The 23,838-nt window shown below is 41.8% G+C and overlaps 1 protein-coding gene across 1 annotated transcript in view; it reads left to right on the plus strand.

Moving 5' to 3' along the window:
• zgc:174356 (uncharacterized protein LOC100137120 homolog) overlaps positions 1 to 9,482 on the plus strand; it is a 38,299-nt gene extending 28,817 nt beyond the window's left edge. The window contains exon 7 of the mRNA XM_052486409.1: positions 8,849 to 9,482. Within this exon, the coding sequence (XP_052342369.1) occupies positions 8,849 to 8,900 (52 nt within the window). The 3' untranslated portion in view covers positions 8,901 to 9,482. The remainder of the gene's footprint in view (positions 1 to 8,848) is intronic.
• The last annotated feature ends 14,356 nt before the right edge of the window (positions 9,483 to 23,838 follow it).

The following is a 23,838-nucleotide window of genomic DNA, read 5'->3' on the forward strand; positions in this document are numbered from 1 at the left end:
GCTCAATTTCGAGTCTCATAGGAAAGGGTCTGAATAATTATGTAAATAAAGTTTTATGTTTTAATACATTTATGTTTAATACAACCTCTTTTCACTTTGTCATTATGGGGTATTGTGTGTAGATTGATGGAAAAAATGTTTAATCAATTTTAGAATAAGGCTGTAACGTAACAAAATGTGGAAAAATGGAAGGGGACTGAATGCTTCCCGAATGCACTGTACATACATTCCCCACAATAAATCAAAATGGATGAGGTTAAGACAGCCTCCCATGTTGTACAGCCTGGAAATCAAACTCTGTTTATTGGTTGAGCAGGCTGGGAAATTGAATGCAAATGTGGTATATTCCACTAGAGATTTACATTTATCATAAAGTAGTGAGCTTAGATTATAATTAATGACTGTGAAAATGGTACAGAATGCCGTATAATACATGACAAAATATATTATATTCCAATGATATTTTTCACAAACAATCAAAGGGAAGTTGCAGAAAACGGAACTGAGGTGATGACAGACAATTGTCCAAATGTGTCCAAACTGATGAAAAACATTTGCAAGAGACTGATAATTTGACGGATTTTTTGTCATCTGTTAGGATGGTCGTAGTACCGTCTGGTGAAGGCAGATATGAAACAGATTACTGTCTTTTTGTGGTGTCTGTCTGTCTGTTGATGCGTGGGAACAGTCTGTTACTCCTACTGTTGCTGAATGGAGATTTGTTGAAGCGACTGCATTGATTACGACAGTGGATTGATCCAGTTTGTTAAAGACACACAAACCAGAAACACACTTGCCAGAAAGATGCTGCTACTGCTCAGATTCAAGGCAAAGTAGGCATGTCTGTTGATTTAATGATTTATTTAGGTATACATTTACCTTCCTTCTTATGTTCCACTCAATGGCTAAACTGTCTGACTGGTACAATGGTAATAACTGGTGGCTGTAAGACCAGGGTTGTTTCCATAGCTGTCTCTCTCTCTTTCTGTCTCTATTTCGGTCTCCCTTTTTTCCCCTCCCTTTCTCTTTCTATATTTATTGATTCCCTGGATTTTTCTGTGCTAGACATGGACAAAGCAGAGCCAGACTGGCACCCTACTGTAGGTAGATGAGTGACAGTCCACTCTGAATGGGCAAATTGTGCAGGAGCTGAAGATACTATTAATGATTTTAACCACGTTTCCAAGTCATCTTATTAAAATAAATCACGACAGCTATGATACAATTTTATAAATACTGACAGATAATTTGTTCGTTCGACATGGTCGGATCTTTTTGTCGGTAAAATTAATTATGCGATAAATGTGGGTGGAAATTCCTTTATGCATAAATGTTGATAGAATAACCATCTCGAAGTAAACTTGGAGTCACGCGATACGACTCGGGGAAACCATGTAGTTTATTAGGCCACTTCACAGGGTGGTGAAAGTGCAAAGTGACCTTTATGCTCCTTTCCTATAAATATTTTTTTAATGTTATTTTTTATTTCACCTTTATTTAACCAGGTAGGCTAGTTGAGAACAAGTTCTCATTTACAACTGTGACCTGGCCAAGATGAAGCATAGCAGTGTGAACAGACAACAACACAGAGTTACACGTGGCGTAAACAATAAATAAGTCAATAACACAGTAGAAAAAAATAGTCTATATACATTGTGTGCAAAAGGCATGAGGAGGTAGGCGAATAATTACAATTTTGCAGATTAACACTGGAGTGATAAATGATCAGATGATCATGTGCAGGTAGAAATACTGGTGTGCAAAAGAGCAGAAAAGTAATTACATAAAAACAGTATGGGGATGAGGTAGGTAAATTGGGTGGGCTATTTAACGATGGACTATGTACAGCTGCAGCAATCGGTTAGCTGCTCAGATAGCAGATGTTTAAAGTTGGTGAGGGAGATAAGTCTCCAACTTCAGCAATTTTTGCAATTCGTTCCAGTCACAGGCAGCAGAGAACTGGAAGGAAAGGCGGCCAAATGAGGTGTTGGCTTTAGGGATGATCAGTGAGATACACCTGCTGGAGCGCATGCTACGGGTGGGTGTTGCCATCGTGACCAGTGACCTGAGATAAGGCGGAGCTTTACCTAGCATGGACTTGTAGATGACCTGGAGCCAGTGGGTCTGGCGACGAATATGTAGCGAGGGCCAGCTGACTAGAGCATACAGGTCGCAGTGGTGGGTGGTATAAGGTGCTTTAGTAACAAAACGTGATAAACTGCATCCAGTTTGCTGAGTAGAGTATTGGAAGCTATTTTGTAGATGACATCGCCGATGTCGAGGATCAGCAGGATAGTCAGTTTTACTAGGGTAAGTTTGGCGGCGTGAGTGAAGGATGCTTTGTTGCGGAATAGAAAGCCGATTAGATTTGATTTTAGATTGGAGATGTTTGATATGAGTCTGGAAGGAGAGTTTACAGTCTAGCCAGACACCTAGGTACTTATAGATGTCCACATATTCTAGGTCGGAACCATCCAGGGTGGTGATGCTAGTCGGGCGTGCGGGTGCAGGCAGCGAACGGTTGAAAAGCATGCATTTGGTTTTACTAGCATTTAAGAGCAGTTGGAGGTCACGGAAGGAGTGTTCTATGGCATTGGAGCTCGTTTGGAGGTTAGATAGCACAGTGTCCAAGGAAGGGCCAGAAGTATACAGAATGGTGTCGTCTGCGTAGAGGTGGATCAGGGAATCGCCCGCAGCAAGAGCAACATCATTGATATATACAGAGAAAAGAGTCTGCGACGAGAATTGAACCCTGTGGCACCCCCATAGAGACTGCCAGAGGACCGGACAACATGCCATCCGATTTGACACACTGAACTCTGTCTGCAAAGTAGTTGAACCAGGCAAGGCAGTCATTAGGCACCCAAAATTAGTACCGGAAGTCGAGGTCGAGCACTGATGTAGGATAGTGAAAATTCAGTTTGTCTGAGGATGACAGAGAATGTGTGTAGGGGTCTCTGACCCTACTATGATATGCCATCTAACTTCATTATCATATGAATGCTATAGGCCCATAATCGTATTCCTCGGGAATAGCCAAGGTTGCGAGCCTTATGTCACCGCTCGAAATACTATAAGATGCACGTGTCTAGGTTTACAATGCGATTTTTAAGAGGCTAAGGGACAAGGAGTTAATGTCTTGCAATCAATGTCCTAGCATTAAATGATTGAGTTAACCTTGACTCAGAGATGTATAGTTAGAGACCAAGCATGTATGTGACCGACCGCCTAGATTCGGTCATACACTGCAATTGAAGAACAATGGGAAAGTAATTCTGCCTTGAAATTTGATCAACTTGTAACCTCACTTTTGAGAAAATGGCCCTTGAATATTTTGGTACACGTACTGGAGAGCTCTTCTTTGTCTACACCCATTCAGCATTGTTCACACCTTAAGCCTTAGCCCCTTCCATCTCTTTAAGGATTCGCATGAGGCCATTTGGTGAACACACGCTATATTAAATGAAAGGTCATTATTTGTGACATGCACAGGATACAGAAGGTGTAAACGGTACAGCGAAGTGATTACTTGTATATTAATATCAAAAACAGAAAGTGTCCAGAAAAAAGTATTGTATACATATTTTATCATTATTAGACGACGCTTACCCAACACTCTAAATTGATGGGTCATGTGAAGTAAATGCTATAAGCACCCCCCAGCCACATCTAGCTAAGTGGATGGGTCACTATTGTTTAGACATTGTACACATGTTCATGAAATTCAAATAGATGGCTGTAATCACCCCCAGACACACCTGGCTGATTTGATGGGTCATGTAATAATGCGGCCGAAGTGGAGTCTTTTGTTTAGACATGTAGCTAGCTAGTTATGAACCGGGATAATTCCAACTCGTACTACTACCAATACAAACATTATCATAGCTGTAGTATGAATCTGCAGGTAGCTGAAGCTAACAAACTAGGTTCAATGTTAGCTAGCTAACGTTAGGCTGTAACTAGCAATGCAAATTGATTTCTGATTTAAATAATATTACTACACAGATCATACATGTAATGTTAGCTAGCAAACCAGCAAGCTAACGTTTGCTAGCTAACAGTACAGTTTATCTTGCAATAAAAACAACTTTCTGACAATATTAGAACATTTTGTTAGACTCTGACTTGCATACATGGATGAACGCTTCACGGCAGACTGGAACCATTTAACTCTGTTTCGTTTGTAGCTACATCTTGTTTGGCCAGCGTGGTGTCAGGTCACTCCGGTTCACACTGACCGTGGCATGTGCAGAAAGTAGCCCATCACTTTTTACCAGCTGATCTGTCGATAGCGCCTGGTAAATTCAGGGTATCAATGTTGTTGAGAAAAGTAGCAAAACTTTTGTAGTTCTCGATGGCTAACGTTATATCTTTAAAAAAATGGCGCTGTTGAAAAGATTATCAACACATACGGAACAACTCACTTTACAGACAGAAGCATGCTACATGCACACCAATCCAAACTCATCTCCCGGCATGTCCAGCCCATCTTATCTCAGCCAATCATGGCTAGCGGGAAGGCTTCTGACTTTTTCTCTGGCTAAACCAACTAGGCATCATTTAATTAACAATTTTATTCGGATTTATGGATCAAATACAAGTTTGTTATTAAGGCACATGAACGTTCACATGTTGCTGAAGGTCTTTCTGCCAAAAAACAAATGTTTATAAAAAGTAAATGTTTATGTTCAAATGCAGTTCCTGTGAAGTAGTGACATGCGATATAGGCCTAGTTTCCTGAATACGAGCCACATATGCGATATGTATTGTGAATAACATTTACCATTAGACATTTCACCAAATAATAATTAAAGGAATATTACTCAGAAATGTGAGGACTACTGTTTGTATCCATTTTAAAAGTAATCATATTTATTGCAGTTACGCAATAAGAATTCAATAAGCAAATGGTACATACCAGAAATCTTCACGATATAAAGAATACAAAATATCCTAAGTCTTAACAGCAAAGAAATTCACCACTATGACATACAAATGTACATCAAGAGATCGGTTTACCATTGACTCCCTGATCTAAATTTGAGCCCAGCTTTTATTCTTCCAAGATCACTAACTCCCAGTATCTCCTATCGTCTAATTACCATCACTTTGCGTGACTCAAAACATTAAAACAGAGGCATGAAAACAACACACACATTCTTGGATCTAATCATCGCAACTCTTATCTAAATTATACGGGTGCACCCCTGTGTCACTCCTCTTTGAACTATCTGCCCTCCGACAATTAGAATAACAGTTCCTCTGTAACGATAAATCCATACCACTTACAGTACAATGTAACATATCAAAATTCTTAGCTCTTTATGAACTCTTGAAACAATCCAAACATGACCATTTTAATTCACTAACATTAATTTAGTCGATTCAAGTTTCATCATTCTTCACATCTCTCCTGGCTTCAGTGACCCTATGACTTCTGTGGGAATGGCTCTTCCTCGAGCTTACCACAGATAAGGTGTGTTTGACCTCTGTGATAGCACACAGATGACAGGCCACCCAAACAATGCCATAAATCGTGATTGAGTCATCAAGCTGGTCCCCAGCAAGTCGCTAGACGCATCTTCATCACTGGCCTTCATCATCGTTCACATTTATTCACTATCTCTATTTTCAACTACACCAGCGTACCCTCACAGCCGATCCGGACTGTATCTGCAAGCCATTGACTAGAGTACACGTGCCAAGAACAGAGTAGGCACATTTTCTATTTAATGCAACTGTTTTTGTGACAAAACGGTAGAGTTCCAAATGCAATGGAAACCCATTGAACTTTAGATTTTTATTCGTGAACATTAAATTGTAGCAGAAAAAGTGTACAAAATGATTCTTCAATTGAATATATCCACATGAACAGACACTGGTATTCAGTATAATATCATTGACATGGCCCTAAGGCTGATTGGACTGTACAAGAGTAAGTGCACCTCTGCAAAGGTCCCCCTTAGACTTGTACATTTGCAAGTTAATATTTGTCTGTATCCTTTTCTAAAAAGTAACTTGAAATGTTTTTCAAAAGATACTTTATTTATTTATTTCATTAACATAAGTATTCCCGCCCCTTAGTCAATACATGTTAGAATCACCTTTGGCAGCGATTACAGCGTTGAGTCTTTCTGGGTAAGTCTCTAAGAGCTTTTGCAAACATGGATTGCACAAACAATTCTTATTCAAGCTTCGTCAAATTGGTTGTTAATCATTGCTGGACAGCCAGTTTTAAGTCTTACCATAGATCTTCAAGCCGATTTAAGTCAAAACTGTAACTAGGCCACCCGAAACATTCAATGTCGTCTTGGTAAGCAACTAGTATATTTTTGGCCTTGTGTTTTAAGTTATTGTCCTGCTGAAAGGTGAATTCATCTCCCAGTGTCTGTTGGAAAGCAGACTGAACCAGGTTTTCCTGTAGGATTTTGCCTGTGCTTAGCTCTATTCTGTTTCTTTTTATCCCCCCAAAAAACTGCCTAGTCCTTGTTCATGACAAGCATATCCATAACATGGTGCAAGGCATTGCAAGGCATCCATAACAACTTTGCGAGGCATTGGAAAACCTCCCTGGTCTTTGGTTGAATCTGTGTTTGAAATTCACTGCTTGACTTGAGGGACCTTTACAGATACTTTTATGTGTTGGGTACAGAGATGATCATTCAAAAATCCTGTTAAACACTATTGCTGCACATGGAGTGATTGCATACAACTTATTTTGTGACTTGTTAAGCAAATGTTGACTCCTGAATTTATTCATGCTTGTCATAACAAAAGGGGTTGAATACTTTCAAGACGTTTCAGATTTACATTTTTAATAAAACATAAAAATGTTCTGAAAACATCATTCCACTTTGACATTATGGTGTATTGTGTGTAGGCCAGATACAGTACATTGTAAAAACAACAGTGTTGTAATGCACCTGCAAAAAAAACATCCAGGATGTTTCAAAGTCAATGGTATAACCAAGAACTCCAAACCAAGCTGGTAATTGGACCGGTGATGATAAACATGACACTTCCAATTGTCTCACTTTCAATGACAAGGATGGGTATATTGCATAATCCCACTGGACATTCCTTCATCAGCACCAACTAGACTCTCTGCAGGGATCAGACTCGGAGCGCATTGTAGCGTGCCGACACATCCGACACAATTATATTTTTTTATTTCCCAAAATTACAGGTTTAATTTGGCCTCAGCTGCGCTCGTGTTATTACAGTGAAGGAACGCCAACAGAGAGAAGGCTGTTTGGATTAGTTGTGGCTGCGGCACCCTAAAGCTTTTCTGTTCCGCATGTACACTCTCTCATTAAGACTGAAATGAAGGCACATCGTTGGGGCCTGTCACAGAAATGAGCCCGCAAGCAAAGAATGAATGCAAGCAGTCACCGGTGTATACACATCTGACAGCAGCAAGTAGTTATCAATTCAGTCACCCGCGCCAACCTTGGCTCCGACAACAAGCGACTAGTTTATTAGCCAACACTTTTCTAAATTTGATTTCATCCAGGTGATTGTCTTTTGTATGAGTAGGTGTGTAATGGTCAAGTGTAATACACACTGTGATATCGTCTAGTGGTTTTACTACACCCATTGTTTGCTAAAAATAAACATGCATAGAATGAGAATATGACTGTTACATTTCATCTTATACGTACGTGTGTTATATTATCAAGTCGTCAATGATGCTACATGCTGTTTTTTTTTTCAACTCAAACATCCCTTATGAAATTAGTTTGTTTCCAAAACGCTATATGTGCATTTTCAGACATTTTGGTAAATGAGCTTTTGTTTAATTTAAAGATCTTATGAAAGAGAGTGAAGAAACACAATCTAATCATGACATGGGGTTGTTCAATGACAGAGCTGTATTTGTTTAAAATATCATTTTATGGTGTCATTTCAAAACGCTATTCTGTGCATTCTATAAATATTCAGACACCTTGACTTTTTTTAAATGTTGTTAGACAGAATTGAATGAAATCGTTTTTTCCCCCTTATCAATCTACACACGATACCCCATAATGACAAAGCAAAAACTTTTTTCCCCAAATGTTTTGCAAATGTATAAAAATAAATAAATAAATGGAAATATGACATCTACATACGTATTCAGACCATTCACTCAGTACTTCGTAGATGCACCTCGGGCAGTGATTACAGCCTCAAGTCTGTAATTCTGTTCATGGTGGACATCATAGATAACATGTTGCTGATATGATATTCCGGGAACTTTCAATAAATTCCATGGTTTTCCCAAAATCCCAGTTGGAAGATTCCTGGAATTGAATGGAAGGAATAAGCAGGAAATCCAGAATCCTCCAACCAGGATTTCTGGAAAACCAGGGAATTTATTGAAAGTTCCTGGAATGTTGCAACCCTATCCCTGACTCTATTTCAAACTCACTTGGACAACCAAACGTTGCTGTATTGTTTCCAGCAGGATGATGGCTTGGAACAGCTCTAGCAATGCATTATGGTCGATACAACACAGGGTCCCACCTGATGACCGTAGTCTTTAGATTATGTTATCTATAATAGATTACCATATTATAAAGTGTTTATCTGTAGACTTCTCCCTACTGGTATATCCTTTAATAATTCATACACAGTAATCTTATGTCCTGCATTTATATCCATAAAACCCCAATTTGATGAAATTCTGTACGGGATATGAGATTCATAGGGCTAGGTTGGGAGAATAGGGAGATCCCTCAGGAGAAATACAAACTGAAGCGTTTCATTGGTGGATAATTTGGTGTGATGAATAGGTCAGTTTCTCCAGTAAACAATGTATTTCTCCCTCTGTGTGTCTCTCTCTCTCTCTCACTGTCTCTTCAAACAGGTGGATCAGTGAGATGCCAGCCACACAACCTCGCCTGGTCATACAGGACTAAATCCAGTCCTATAGTACACCTAGGATGTGTCTCAAATGGCATCCTACTCCCTATACAGTGCATAATATACGGTAGATCAGGGCTATTCAACTCTTACCCTACCAGGTACGGAGTTTTCTGTTGTACCTGATAATTAATTGCACCCACCTGGTGTCCCAGGTCTAAATCAGTCCCTAATTAGATGGGAACAATGAAAAAATGCAGTGTAATTGGCTTCGATGTCCAGAGTTGAGTTTGAGGGCAGTAGATGGTACATTATACAGGAAATCATATAGATTTTTTATTTTTATATATATATTTATTTATTTTCCGATAAATTAACTGTGAAAATGGGACAACCCCGTTGCATTTGAGTAACCCATAATGCATGTTTTTAAGTTATTCTCATCACACATGTTCTGATTCTGCTGTGCTCTGCAGGAAACGGGTAAAGGTAAATGAATAATATCGCCTCTTCTATCCATTTCTGTTATTTCAATCAACACATATGTTTCTTCACACCTGTAAAATGATTGCAGCAGAATTGCTTTTATGAATAAAATTGCATTATCATAATAAAAGCCTATGCCGCTTGAGAGAAAGACAAACATCTTAGATCTCCACGGTATCACTATGCATTCCATTATTATTTTAATTTGACATGGGAAAGGGAAAATATGGAGAGAGAAATCCAAAGGCAGAGAGGGGAGAGGGAAAGACCGATTTGAGGGAGAAAGATTGGGAGATGAGTGAGACGAAATGAGGGGAGAGCGAGACAAAGAAAGGCAGAGAGCGAGAAGATGAGAGATTGTTGAAGTTGTTTCACAGAATGGAGAGTTGTGATTGAGCTATTAAAGGAAGTAATAATAACCGTTTAATAAAATTAGAAGAGTAAAAGGTCAGACTCCATATCTGGAGAAGGTCATTGAGAAAAGCTGTATTAAACCTCTCACTAGTCTCACTGATGAGGCTCTTCACACACACACACACACACACACACACACACACACACACACACACACACACACACACACACACACTCTCATACGCCACACCACAATTAGAGCTGAGAGCAAGCATTCTGCAGCTTTTTTACATTTTACAGAGACCGAGCCAAATATCATCCTCCAATTAAGGAGATACGATTTAAAAACAACATTCCTCCTATCCAACTGACTGCTGTAACAGTACAGCACATACAGTAGCTCCAGTACACCCTTTACCTTAGATGGTCTACATTACCGAGCAGAGTGCTTTTTGTTGGTTTCAAGTTTTATTGTTGAGTACAGTGAAATGTCTTTATTGCATGCTCTTTCCCAACAATGCAGTAATCAATATCAGTAGTAAAAATATTATACTTAAGCAAGGCAGGAGGGGGTGTGGTACAGTATATGGCCAATATACCACGGCTTAGGGCTGTTCTTATGCACTACGCAATGTACAGTGCCTGGATACAGCCATTAGCTGTGGTATAATGGCCATATACCACAAAACCCTGAGGTGCCTTATCACTATTATAAACTGGTTACCAATGTAATTAAAACAGTAAAATAATGTTTTTGGTCATACACGTGGTATATGGTTTGCTATACCACGGCTTTCAGCCAATCAGCTTTCAGGACTCAAACCACCCATATGATAAACAGAGTAGCAGCAGTGTATATGATGACTGTGTGTGAGTAGAGTCAGTATGAAAGTATGTGCGCGTTATGGGTGTGTGAGCAAAATAAGTGTGTGAGTGTCTGTGTTGGAGTGTCAGTGTGGATGAGTGCGTGTGTATAGTCCTGTGAGTGTGCATAGAGTCAGTGTGTATAGTCCTGTGAGTGTGTATAGTCCTGTGAGTGTGTATAGAGTCAGTGTGTATGAGTGAGTGTGTATAGTCCTGTCAGTGTGCATAGAGTCAGTGTGTATGAGTGAGTGTGTATAGTCCTGTGAGTGTGCATAGAGTCAGTGTGTATAGTCCTGTGAGTGTGCATAGAGTCAGTGTGTATGAGTGAGTGTGTATAGTCCTGTGAGTGTGCATAGAGTCAAGTGTGTATGAGTGAGTGTGTATAGTCCTGTGAGTGTGCATAGTGTCAGTGTGTATGAGTGAGTGTGTATAGTCCTGTGAGTGTGCATAGAGTCAGTGTGTATGAGTGAGTGTGTATAGTCCTGTGAGTGTGCATAGAGTCAGTGCAAAAATGTAAATAAAATAAAAGGGTCAATGCAGATAGTTTGTGTAGCCATTTTGTTAGCTATTTAGCAGTCTTATGGATTGGGAAAATAAGTTGTTCAGGAGCTTTTTGGTGTCAGACTTGGTGCTCCGGTACTGCTTGCCATGCGTAAGCAGAGAAAACTATGGCTTGTGTGGCTGGAGTCTTTAACAATTTTCCGTGTGTTCCTTCCACACCGCCTGATATAAAGGTCCTGGATGGCAGGGAGCTCGGCCACACCACCCCCTGTTGCTCCATGCGATCAAGGGCGGTGCAGTTACCAAACCAAGCGCTGATGCAGCCAGTCAAGATGTTCTCAATGGTGTAGCTATAGAACTTTTTAAGGATTTGAAGGCCCATGCCAAATCTTTTCAACCTCCTGAGGGGGTCCCAACTGTATGTGTGTGTGGACCATTTTAAGTCCTTACCTACTGGGCACAAACTGGTTGAATCAATGTTGTTTCCACATCCTGTCATTGAAATGACATTGAACCAAAGTGGAATAGATGTTGAATTGACGTTTGTGCCCAGTGGGTAGTAATTTGGACACCGAGGAACTTGAAGCTCTCGACCCGCTCCATTTCGGCCTCGTCGATGTGTTGTCTCTTTATAGCTGTGGTATGACAATGTTTTAATTTCCTGTCACATGCCTTCTAGAGCAGGGAGCCCTTTCATCTCTTGAGAAACTATTTCAAAAAACTATTTCAACTGCAGTATCATATTGCAGTACATATTGAATTACTAAAGGGATTTGGTTGTTAACGCTACAGATGATCTATGCATTTTAACATACATTTGCAGCCGTATCCCTGCACTTGTTTTATTGACAATATAAGTAGATAAGTAGAGTATTATGTAGTTTATCTGTACATCAGCAGGCCCATTCCTCATTTAATTGTCATTCATTGTGTTCTAGGTCTAACCAGACCTTATCACGGAGGTAGTTATGGTACCAGAAAAAAATCAAGGATGTATTTTGAGGACAGAAAATGCTGAGTGTCAGCGCCAGTACATTTAGTTGCTAGGCTCTTAATGCTCTCTTAGTGCTGTTCTTTTGTCAAATTGAGTTTGACAGCAGTCAACAAAGGAATAACTCCTTCCTAAGATGCTTTTTTCCCCATCACTTACTTGAACACAAAAGATCTTCAGCTGGCCCTGTAAAGGCAATGGCCCATGATATTTGGAAACCGAACAACCCCAAGGTTTTTATTTGAACTTCACATTCTTTTTTTTGTTGGAAGCACAAAAACATGTCATAATTGACATCTCCTGCTGCTATGCCAGCCAGTCAACATTACTGTGCTTGATGCAGTAAAAAGCGAGCCTAGGGCTACTTGATATTGTCCAATCCTTGCTGAACCAGTGAGGGGTCTTGTTTGGTCTTTGCCCGTTGTTTTCTCCCTCCCCCTCTCACTCTGTAATGTTAATGGTCCACACTCTCAGACACACACACACCACACACAGGGAGCTGTGGCTTTGCCAAATCAGCACCACTTGGAAGCAGTGTGAATACAGAACAGTGAGACTGCTGCATATGGACACCACGTACAGAACACAGACACTCCAGCCAGGTCGCTCAAGATCCACTGCAAAATTTGACGTCTGTTCAGGTAAGCAGGACATCGGAAGATTACTTCAAAACCGGCCCCTACGGGCAACGGTGAGAACTATTACCATCAAGCAGCGAGCTCTGGCACCGAGGGTTGTGTGTTCAATCCTAGTGCTAGAATTAATGCCTAAACTTAACAGTGCAGTTGCTTTGTTTTAACCCAAACCATAACCCCCTAGAGTCAACTGATGCACCAGTGCGTTAATCTAAGTAACATAAAATCCCCATCCAAATCCATCAGTTTACGCTATCTGTTTTTTGCTTTGGATGTGTCTCGATCCACCACATCCGCCGATGTCCCGTGGATCAACAGTAACAGAGGAGAGAGCCCCTCAAAGAGATCATAATGCCACAGTGTGTGTGGGTGAGTGTGTGTGTTGAGACCCCCACCCCATACACCGCTTAGACTTGTATTAACCCTTAATTCAGAGTGAAAGCCTAAACTTAATTTAACTTCAAAATTTGACATTTATAGAGAAATGTCAGATTCTTCAGTGGTACTGTGAGAACTTGTTGCACACACAGAAATGTGTATGCTCAAATATTTTAAGAGATGACCTTACACTACAGCAACAGTCATGTGGAAGCTTGAAGTCAATTAATAACGGATGTTTACTAAGGGGATTTATTTTTGTTCATCTCAGCTCTCATGTAGTAGCCCTGTTATGAGGGATGCTCCGGTGGCTCAACAGTAATGCCGGAGAGAGAGCCCGTCAGGGAGCTCATAATAACACAGTGTGTGTGTGTGTGTGTGTGTGTGTGTGTGTGTGTGTGTGTGTGTGTGTGTGTGTGTGTGTGTGTGTGTGTGTGTGTGTGTGGAGACCTCATTACACCTCGGCAGACTAGAAGACTGACTTCTGAATGTTTTCTGGCCCTTGAGCCCCGAGGAACGGATAAACAGATGATAGTCCAAGATAATGAGTAATAGAAGATGTCACTAATGGCCCTATCGTCATAGATCCTCCAGTCTGTGTTTCAAAAAATAATCCAATCTCACAGATTATTTCTCCCAGCAATATCTGCTCATCTGTACAGAAGGAATCATTATTTCCAATTGGCTCTTCTTATTACCTGCTGAGATCAATACATACCAGTCCAGTAGCATGGTCGAATGGTCAGTGAGTTTCCCTTCACCAGTTACTCCCTGACTCAATGGTGCCGGCCCTAAAGACACCCTATTCCGTAGAGTGCCCACAGGGCTCTGTTCAAAAGTAGTGCTCTATTTAGGGAATAGGGTGTCATTTGGGACACATCCAATGTGTTAATTTAATGACTCTGATGCCGCAGCTGACCAATGCAGTTGGAAAGAGTCTTGAGGAAATTGAAAATAACTTACTCTTAGCTGGGCTAAAAATGTTTGCTGTGTTGCAGGTTAAGTGTGTGTATAGTGATCATAAAGCACAGCTTTGTCTGAGTAACTGTACCATCACTCACCTCTTTGTCATTCTTACACTCCACTGCTAAAGCTATAAAGTGTGGTCCATGAACGGTGCTATTTCACCCAAATATAATCAGATGATATTGAGGTGATATTGTTCACTGTACTGTAACACGTTAGTTAAGTTTGTGTGTGAGTGTGTGAGTGGGGGGGTATATGCATGTGTGAGAAAGGGAGAGTGAGAGAGAAAGAGATGGACAGATTCCCTCAACATCAACCATCCCATGTGACATGCGATCATTCTTTGGCATGATGTTCCTTAGCCGTCTGTCAGGAAGAGACTTAAATGAGAGTAGACATTGCCTGTGGAACTCTTACTGACGTGTAGTCTGACATGTGTTCTCAAACAGACTGGGGCCCAAAGGCTGCTCTCTACTTTCAAAATCCCAGTTTGATGCCTCCCTCCTCACAGAAGCCAAGTTTAAACCTGGGGCTAACATAAGTCCTTTGTCTGCAGCAAGTTCTCACAATAGCACTGAAGAATCTGATTCTGATTGTGCCCACATTGTAGCTCCCGGCTGGCGCAGTGGTTTAGGGCACTGCATCGCAGTGCTAGCTGTGCCACCAGAGACTCTGGGTTTGCGCCCAGGCTGGGTTTGCGCCCAGGCAATGCACAATTGGCCTAGCGTTGTCCGGGTTAGGGTTTGGCCGGTGGGGATATCCTTGTCTCATCACGCACTAGCGTCTCCTGTGCCGGGTGCAGTGCACGCTAACCAGGTCGCCTGTGTTTCCTCCGACACATTGCTGTGGCTGGCTTCCGGGTTGGATGCGCGCTGTGTTAAGAAGCAGTGCGGCTTCTTGTGTTTCGGGTTGTGTTTCGGAGGACGCATGGCTTTCAACCTTCGTTGAATGGTTTCTCTCCCGAGCCGGTACGGGAGTTGTAGCGATGAGACGAGATAGTAACTATTAACAATTGGATACCACAAAATTGAGGAGAAAATAGGCTCAAATTTATTTTGTGTTTATTTTCAGCAAACTTAACATCTGTAAATATTTGGATGAAAATAACAAGATTCAACAACTGAGACGTAAACTGAAAAACTTCATGTGGCGAATAGAAATGGAATAATGAGTTTTTTTCACTCTGGTTGCACACTTCCTGACGGGTCGCCCCCAGGTGGTAAGGGTAGGTAACAACACATTCGCCACGCTGCTCCTCAGGGGTGCGTGCTCAGTCCCCTCCTGTACTTCCAGTTCACTCCTGACTGCTAGGCCAGGCACAAATTCAAACACCATCATTAAGTTTGTTGATGACACAACAGTGGTAGACCTGATCACTGACAACGAAACAGCCTTTTGGGAAGAGGTCAGAGACCTGACCATGTGGTGCAAGGACAATAACCTATCCCTCAACGTGATCAAGACAAAGGAGATGGGAAAAGGAGGACCGAGATTGCACTCATTCTCATCGACGGGGCTGTGGTGGAGCAGGTTGAGATCTTCAATTTCTTTGGCGTCCACATCCCCAACAAACTAACATGGTCCAAGCATACCAAGACAGTCGTGAAGAGGGTATGACAAAACCTATTCCTCTTGGGAGACAGAAAAGTTTTGGAATGGGTCCTTAGATCCTCAAAAGGTTCTACAGCTGCACCATCGAGAGCATCCTGATGGGTTGCATCACTGCCTGATATGGCAACTGCTCGGCCTCCGACCGCAAGGCACTACAGAGGGTAGTGCGTACGGCCCAGTACATCACTGGGGCCAAGCTTCCTTCCATCCAGGACCTCTATACCAGGCGGTGTCAGAGGAAGGCCCTAAAAATTGTCTAGGACTACAGCCAACCATGTCATAGACTGTTCTCTCAGCTACCTCAATGCAAGCGGTACTGGAGCGCCAAGTCTAGGTCCAATAGGCTTCTAAACAGCTTCTACCCCCAAGCCATAAGACTCCTGAACATCTAATCAAATGGCTACCACAGACTATTTGCATTGACTCTGTACCGGTACCCCCTGTATATAGCCTCACTATTGTTATTTTACTGCTGCTCTTTAATTATTTCTTACTTTTATTTCTTAATTTTTTTTGGTATTTTTCTTAAAACTTAATTGTTGGTTAAATCAAATCAAATTTTATTTATATAGCCCTTCGTACATCAGCTGATATCTCAAAGTGCTGTACAGAAACCCAGCCTAAAACCCCAAACAGCAAGCAATGCAGGTGTAGAAGCATGGTGGCTAGGAAAAACTCCCTAGAAAGGCCAAAACCTAGGAAGAAACCTAGAGAGGAACCAGGCTATGTGGGGTGGCCAGTCCTCTTCTGGCTGTGCCGGGTGGAGATTATAACAGAACTTGGCCAAGATGTTCAAATGTTCATAGATGACCAGCATGGTCGAATAATAATAAGGCAGAACAGTTGAAACTGGAGCAGCAGCACAGTCAGGTGGACTGGGGACAGCAAGGAGTCATCATGTCAGGTAGTCCTGGGGCACAGTCCTAGGGCTCAGGTCCTCCGAGAGAGAGAAAGAAAGAGAGAATTAGAGAGAGCATATGTGGGGTGGCCAGTCCTCTTCTGGCTGTGTCGGGTGGAGATTATAACAGAACATGGCCAAGATGTTCAAATGTTCATAAATGACCAGCATGGTCGAATAATAGTAAGGCAGAACAGTTGAAACTGGGCTTTGTACGTCTGCATTTCGGCGCATGGACAAATACATTTTATTTGATTAAGCTAGTATTTTGCTGTAAAAGTAGGTCCAGAAAAGGGCATTGAAATGGCATTGTATTCCTGGACAAAATATGTTCATGAACAAAATACAAAACATGTAATGCTCATTTATAGATGTAAAAATTAAGCTGACCTGAACAACACATATTAGATTAGCAACCATCAAGCTGGTATTGTCCTTTGACTGAACACTCGGAATTATGTAAATCAAATTCATGTCAATGTAACCACAGAAAAGGGCTTTGTGAATGTCCATGGATAAAATACAAAACATGTCATTATCATTTATAGATATGAGAATGAAACATTGCTCTGTGGTCTGGTTTGTTATCTCATGGGGCTAATGCTAATCATAGGACATATCTGAAAGTGGACATCATCCTGTAATCAGTGGTCACATGTAAGGGGCACCATTGTGTGTGAGTGCTCTCACAGTCAGAAGAGGTGAGTGGGCACAATACATATTCACTGTGATGTGATTGCTATATAATTGCTATATAATTAGGCTTCTTTAATTATTGCACTAGTTCAAATGGCTCTAATAGCACAACCTTGCCGGTATGATAATTATCTGGTTTGTTAATGCGCCTATGTGCCCATGCAACCGGCATACACTCCATACCCCACAGGACATGCCACCAGGGGTCTCTTCACAGTCCTCAACTCCAAAACGGCAAAGCACAGTATTAAACAGAGCCGTGATCACGCAGAACCTTCGAAAAACGGAACGGAGATGACTGTGAGGGGATACACACAAACACACGCACACACAGGCACACTCTAACACAGAAATGTGTTGGGTGGTGTATTGTTTGTTTTCTTTTGTTGTTGTATTTTTCTGTATACCGTTGTACTTCAAATCTGTGTGATGGTCCTTGTCTGTCAGTGTGTCAGTGTTTTGTTACTTATCATGTTTTGTGTTTTTTTTTCGGTGGACCCAAGGAAGAGTAGCTGCTGCTTCCACAAAAGCTAATGGGGAACCTTATAAACACTTATTTATTTTTTATTTTTTTAATCCCACCACATTTTACTCAACCCTTCGCGTCGCATGTTAATTCAGGAGCAGTCACTTCTGCAATCAGAGAAAGCAGATTGGATCATTCATTGGACTATGGTGTCGTTGGTGGGTAAAATAGAACTCTCATTCGAGGAGGGTTCTAATCTTCCCATGGTTATTCATGTCTTTGATTGAACGAGAACTCACGCCATTTTGACCAAAAATGCCTATTTTGTTAATGATTAATCTTATGTAGATTTGGAGTGCTCAATAATGTAGGCCTAGCAGTCTGATCTGTCAACACTGCTGCAGTTGACACATGTCGAACCACATGGGGCTGATTCAAACTGAAGGGGATGTTAGACTGTGCTGTGAGGCATTAATCATATACAAGTAGCTCATACACCACAGCTCCACAACCCTTTGGCAACGCATGTGTGTTGCATATATATATATATAGTATATCACATTGACCAGCTATATTTACAGCTACTGCACTATGTAACCATCCATATGTAAATTCCTTGGGCCCTGTTTTCATGATCATCTGTTCATCAAATGGAAAATGGTAAATAGTTGCATGTGAGCAATGGGCCAGAACAGCACTAGAAATAGAGATTTTACCTCCACAGAAAGTGCACCACACATACTTAGCGAAGTATATGCAAAAAAAAGGGTAATAATGAATTTGGTACATAGTTTCAGTAGATTATTTACCAAAAAGAGAAGGTTATGAGGGCAGGCGCAAATGAGGCAAGGAATTTAATTCCCTAGGGTAGTGTATGTAATATCAATTAAACTTATCAAGGCTCACACAAGGTGATGACATTTGCAATATGATACAAGAGCACTTTTTGTGTGACTTGCCATTTGAAAGTTGTATTTTCCCATTAATGTTTTGAAAGTGCTGCCTTTCAGAATCCCTGCATTTAACAAAGGCCAGCGCTCCGTAGCCGCCGTCTATACATTTCCTATATATTGCCCCTGAAGAATTAAGTTGAGCAGAGCATCTTATGAAGGCTTTATGACTTTCATGAGGATATCGAGATCCATTTTGTTTATACATCAAGTCTTCTGGTGCATGAAATTGCTTTTTTTCTCCTCGTGTTTCCTTTAACAATAAAACATCATCGCGCCGTGGCCGTGCAGTCTGTGAAAATATTGGTCAGGGTGACGAACGAACGTTAGACGAGACCATTAAAGATATGTCTGTGGCTCAGAGGGAAATAATAGGAGTGACAAGGACATTACTTCAGGCCCAGTGGCATCAAGTGTGCTGTATTAACTGTAAAGCAGACCTTTCCATGTTGGCCATCAGTGAACACATCCAAGACATCACGTCTAATCCATTCCGTTTTATACTTCTGCACCTCTCATCTCCTTTCCCACCCTACTCTTTCTTTATGCTGGGTGCACTTGTTCTTCACAGTCAAGTACGGTGTGTGTTTTTAATAGAACATGCTCAATGAGACATGCTCTCTTTACTAACCTCTTAAGTTATATAAATGACTTTGGGTGAATTTGGGTGCAGTAGCCAGGAATCTCTTTTTCATACGTACAGAGAAAACACAGCGTAAGTGTTTTCAATAAGCCTACGGTGTGTTTAGCTCAAAGTAAAACACTTGAAAGTTATTTAGATTCTTCACTTACATACAGGTGAGACCAATCTGAGTGAAGAAAGAGGTTGAATAATGAGAAGGGTGATTCAGGGTCATTATATAATGTAACTAACTACAACATCTGCACCTCCTTTGGTTTTCCTGCAAAAACAATACGCCTGGCTGACCAAGGAGAGATGCAGAATCTCCAAAGAAATTATATGATCATTTCACATCCACATAGAGCTTAGATTGTGTATAAATAGGAATACATATCCTGAAGGAGAAGGTAATACTCTACCACCATTAACTATGTTGATAGTAATATTACTAATTATTTATTTCAATAACAAGGTGGTTTAATTTTTGGATGATCCCCCAAATTAGTTACTTTTTGATAAGGATTTTTAATTATCTTTCTCCCATAACCCAGTGGGGAAAGTTGGTTAAAATGACATCATTACAACTATATTCTAACCAGGTTGTAATGACATAATTTCAAACAGTTTGGCCTGCTGGGAATTAGCTTGTAGAACTATATGTCATTCGGCTCCCTCTCAGTTCCATCTGCGGATATACCGTAGGTACATGACCAATACCAAATCCTTCCTCTCACAAGCAGAGAATGAGATATAATATTCATAGTTTTCTCTTCATCTTTGTCCCAGTTTTCGATAGGAGGGCAGGGTTTCAAAGAACATGTGTGAGTCAGTGAGCAAACCCTATTCAGTGCACCCACATCATCTTTTGTAAAACCATGATGAGCCCATGACTAAATAATTGAACTGGTATCTCTGCAAAATGGAGAACAAATGTTCACCACCAAGCAGTTAGTGAATACTGGAACACTTTGGAGACTCATCCTTTAGACCAAACAGCTGGGCTATAGACTGGCATTTTCATTTCTATTGGCTTTCATTTAGAACACACACACAGACTTGAACACTCACCCGGCATAGGCCATTCTTGTACCTGTTTGTAATCATGTCTAGTGTCTCCCACAAACTCTGTCTGAAAAACTAGTGATTACTGTTTATAGCTTTTACTTTGAAGTCTCATAGTGGCTTTATGTCCTTACATTATTTTAACTCTAATTTGTTCCTGCAGGACTTTTTCCATGGCTCCTCAAATAGATCACCTCTCGAGATTAATTTCTGCTTTGAAGTTTTATATTTTTCTTTTACATGTTGAAGAGCATTTGCTCTTGACTTGATGATTAACTACATGAAAGCTGATAATGCATTGGATCAAAATGAAAAAAGTTAACATTATCTATTTAACAGGCATAGCATAGACCTGATCTGTTTCACCTGCCCTTGTGCTTGTCTCCACCCCCCTCCAGGTGTCGCCCATCATCCCAATTATCCCCTGTGTATTTATACCTGTGTTCTCTGTCTGTTTGTTGCCAGTTCGTCTTGTTCGTTCAAGCTTACCAGCATTTTTCCTGTCAGCTCCTATTGTTTCCCAGCCTCTCTTTACTAGTCCTCCCGGGTTTGACCTTTGCCCCTCCTGACCCTGTACTCGCCTGCCTGACCCTGAGTCTGTCTGCCGTCCTGTACCTTTGTTCCACCTCTGGACTACTGAACCCTGACAGTCTCGGACCCCGAGTCCGCCTGCCGTCCTGTACCTTTGTTCCACCTCTGGACTACTGAACCCTGACAGTCTCGGACCCTGAGTCCGCCTGCCGTCCTGTACCTTTGTTCCACCTCTGGACTACTGAACCCTGACAGTCTCGGACCCTGAGTCCGCCTGCCGTCCTGTACCTTTGTTCCACCTCTGGACTACTGAACCCTGACAGTCTCGGACCCTGAGTCCGCCTGCCGTCCTGTACCTTTGTTCCACCTCTGGACTACTGAACCCTGACAGTCTCGGACCCTGAGTCCGCCTGCCGTCCTGTACCTTTGTTCCACCTCTGGACTACTGAACCCTGACAGTCTCGGACCCCGAGTCCGCCTGCCGTCCTGTACCTTTGTTCCACCTCTGGACTACTGAACCCTGACAGTCTCGGACCCCGAGTCCGCCTGCCGTCCTGTACCTTTGTTCCACCTCTGGACTACTGAACCCTGACTGTCTCGGACCCCGAGTCCGCCTGCCGTCCTGTACCTTTGTTCCACCTCTGGACTACTGAACCCTGACTGTCTCAGACCCTGAGTCCGCCTGCCGTCCTGTACCTTTGTTCCACCTCTGGACTACTGAACCCTGACAGTCTCGCACCCTGAGTCCGCCTGCCGTCCTGTACCTTTGTTCCACCTCTGGACTACTGAACCCTGACAGTCTCGGACCCTGAGTCCGCCTGCCGTCCTGTACCTTTGTTCCACCTCTGGACTACTGAACCCTGACAGTCTCGGACCCCGATTCCGCCTGCCGTCCTGTACCTTTGTTCCACCTCTGGACTACTGAACCCTGACTGTCTCGGACCCCGAGTCCGCCTGCCATCCTGTACCTTTGCCTTACCCTGGATTTTTGTCCCCTGCCTGCCTTGACCTGTCTTTCCCTGCCCCTGTTGCTACAATAAACAGTGTTACTTCGACAGTCTGCATCTGGGTCTTACCTTGATCCCTGATAATAGGTATTTACTTCACACACCAACTGAGAGTAACGTTAGTATTAATAAACTAAATTGATTCTGATGACTTGGAAAGATGTTAGCATGATTTGTACCAATTTTCAGAGGAGTGGTCAGGTTAATGCATGACCTTAGTACATGAGATGAGTGGTATCTTCAGATGAGTGAAGTATTCAAGTGATGTAGATGAATATCAAAAGGTGCTGGGGGACTTGTGCTTTGGGAAGGAACATGAAACAGAACTTCCTGCAAGCGAGGCCCATTATGTCTTTCTCTTTTAACGAGCTCTGCTCTGCTCTGCTCTCCTCTCCTTCGTCTCTCCTTTCCTTTCCTTCCATCGGCCCAGGGAGTGGAGGCTGAGCAGTTTACTGTCTACAACCCTCAGCCTGACTTTAATCTGCTCTGAACAGTGCACTGCGCCAAAGGAGAGACTAAAGCCTATATATACCACCACACTTGAGTTTTACTATCTCCGCTGCTTTAACTGAGTCCCCCACTCATGCACATTGTCAGCAAGGTACTTTACTTATTTAACACACTGCCTTAAACATACCGCCTTTAACGAAGTAAGTGCTAAAAAATACTAGAGAAACTATCCTTTGTTATGGATGGTTTTGACTGGACTAGATCATTAGAATATGGTGGTTTAATTTGCCCTCTAAATAGAATATAAATTTTGTAATGTGTATTTGTTATGTATTTTGGTCATGTGAGCCACCAGCCATGGCTAAAATATACATTTGATGATGAACATTTTAGCTGGGTAACCGTTTTTTTTTTTAAAAAGGGTTTATATTTATAAATAACATTCTGATAGATGTGTGTATTTCAGACCCAATGTATTAAACAAAAATAGATAAAGGAAAGTTATAGCCCCTGCTGTTTTTGGAGTTGGAGGAGGGGAGGAGGATCCTTGGTAATGTAGACATGAACATGCTCCTTCCCTCCCTCCCTCCCTCCATCCATCACCGTCGCGGTATCAAACAGGACCGAGGCTGCCTCTGAGGGTGTAAAGTGACACGGTTATGATGTCACTGAGTAATCCCCCTGCTGCTGATAAAGTCTGTTCCAGTTTAGACGGATGATGATGATGAAATTAAGTGTGATCCTACAGAGTTGGATCAGGGTTCCTAAATTATTTAGGATTGTGTAGCATCCCTACAACTAGCCCCAGTTGAGTTGAGCCACTACGTGATCTACTTTCTCATCCCATAGGCCTACTGTGTAGAGTAATGGGGTGAAATGAGGTTGTTGTGACTTTTTCCCCCCTTTAGATGTCATAGAGATTATATAAAACTAGATAGTTTGACAAAGTACTAAGATGTTTGACTTCCCTAAATATGCTCCAAACATATTGTGGAATGAAGCAGCCGTCGCTAAATTCCTAATACTATGTATTATCTACAATAGATAAATGGAAAGCTGTGAATGTGTGCTCAGACATTAAAAGTGTAAAATCAAGTGATTAACATCACAAGCACGAACACATGCATGCATGCATGCACGCACGCACGCACGCACGCACACACACACACACACACACACACACACACACACACACACACACACAGAGAGTCAGTTCAGAGAGTTGGACGTTTTCTATCCTTGGGTGCTGGATGCCCATACCCTTTGTATTCCTCAGTAAGTGTCCTCTAATCTGTCACGGAAATGTCTGCTACCCTCCGCATGAACTCAGCTTGTCGAAAAGTTAAATCACATAGTTAGGCCTCCCTCAGAAGTTCACATCTGAACTGAACATGGAGGGAGGGTGTATGTTCTGTTTTTGTGGACGTATTCTGTTTCTGGGGAGTGGGGGGGGGTTGTGGGATTGGAGATGGAGGAATTACCTGGTAGGAAGCGTTTGCTTCTGTCCAAAAGAAAAAAACTAAAAG

Source organism: Oncorhynchus keta, chromosome 29 (genome assembly GCF_023373465.1).
Source record: "Oncorhynchus keta strain PuntledgeMale-10-30-2019 chromosome 29, Oket_V2, whole genome shotgun sequence".
Taxonomy (NCBI): Eukaryota; Metazoa; Chordata; class Actinopteri; order Salmoniformes; family Salmonidae; genus Oncorhynchus; species Oncorhynchus keta.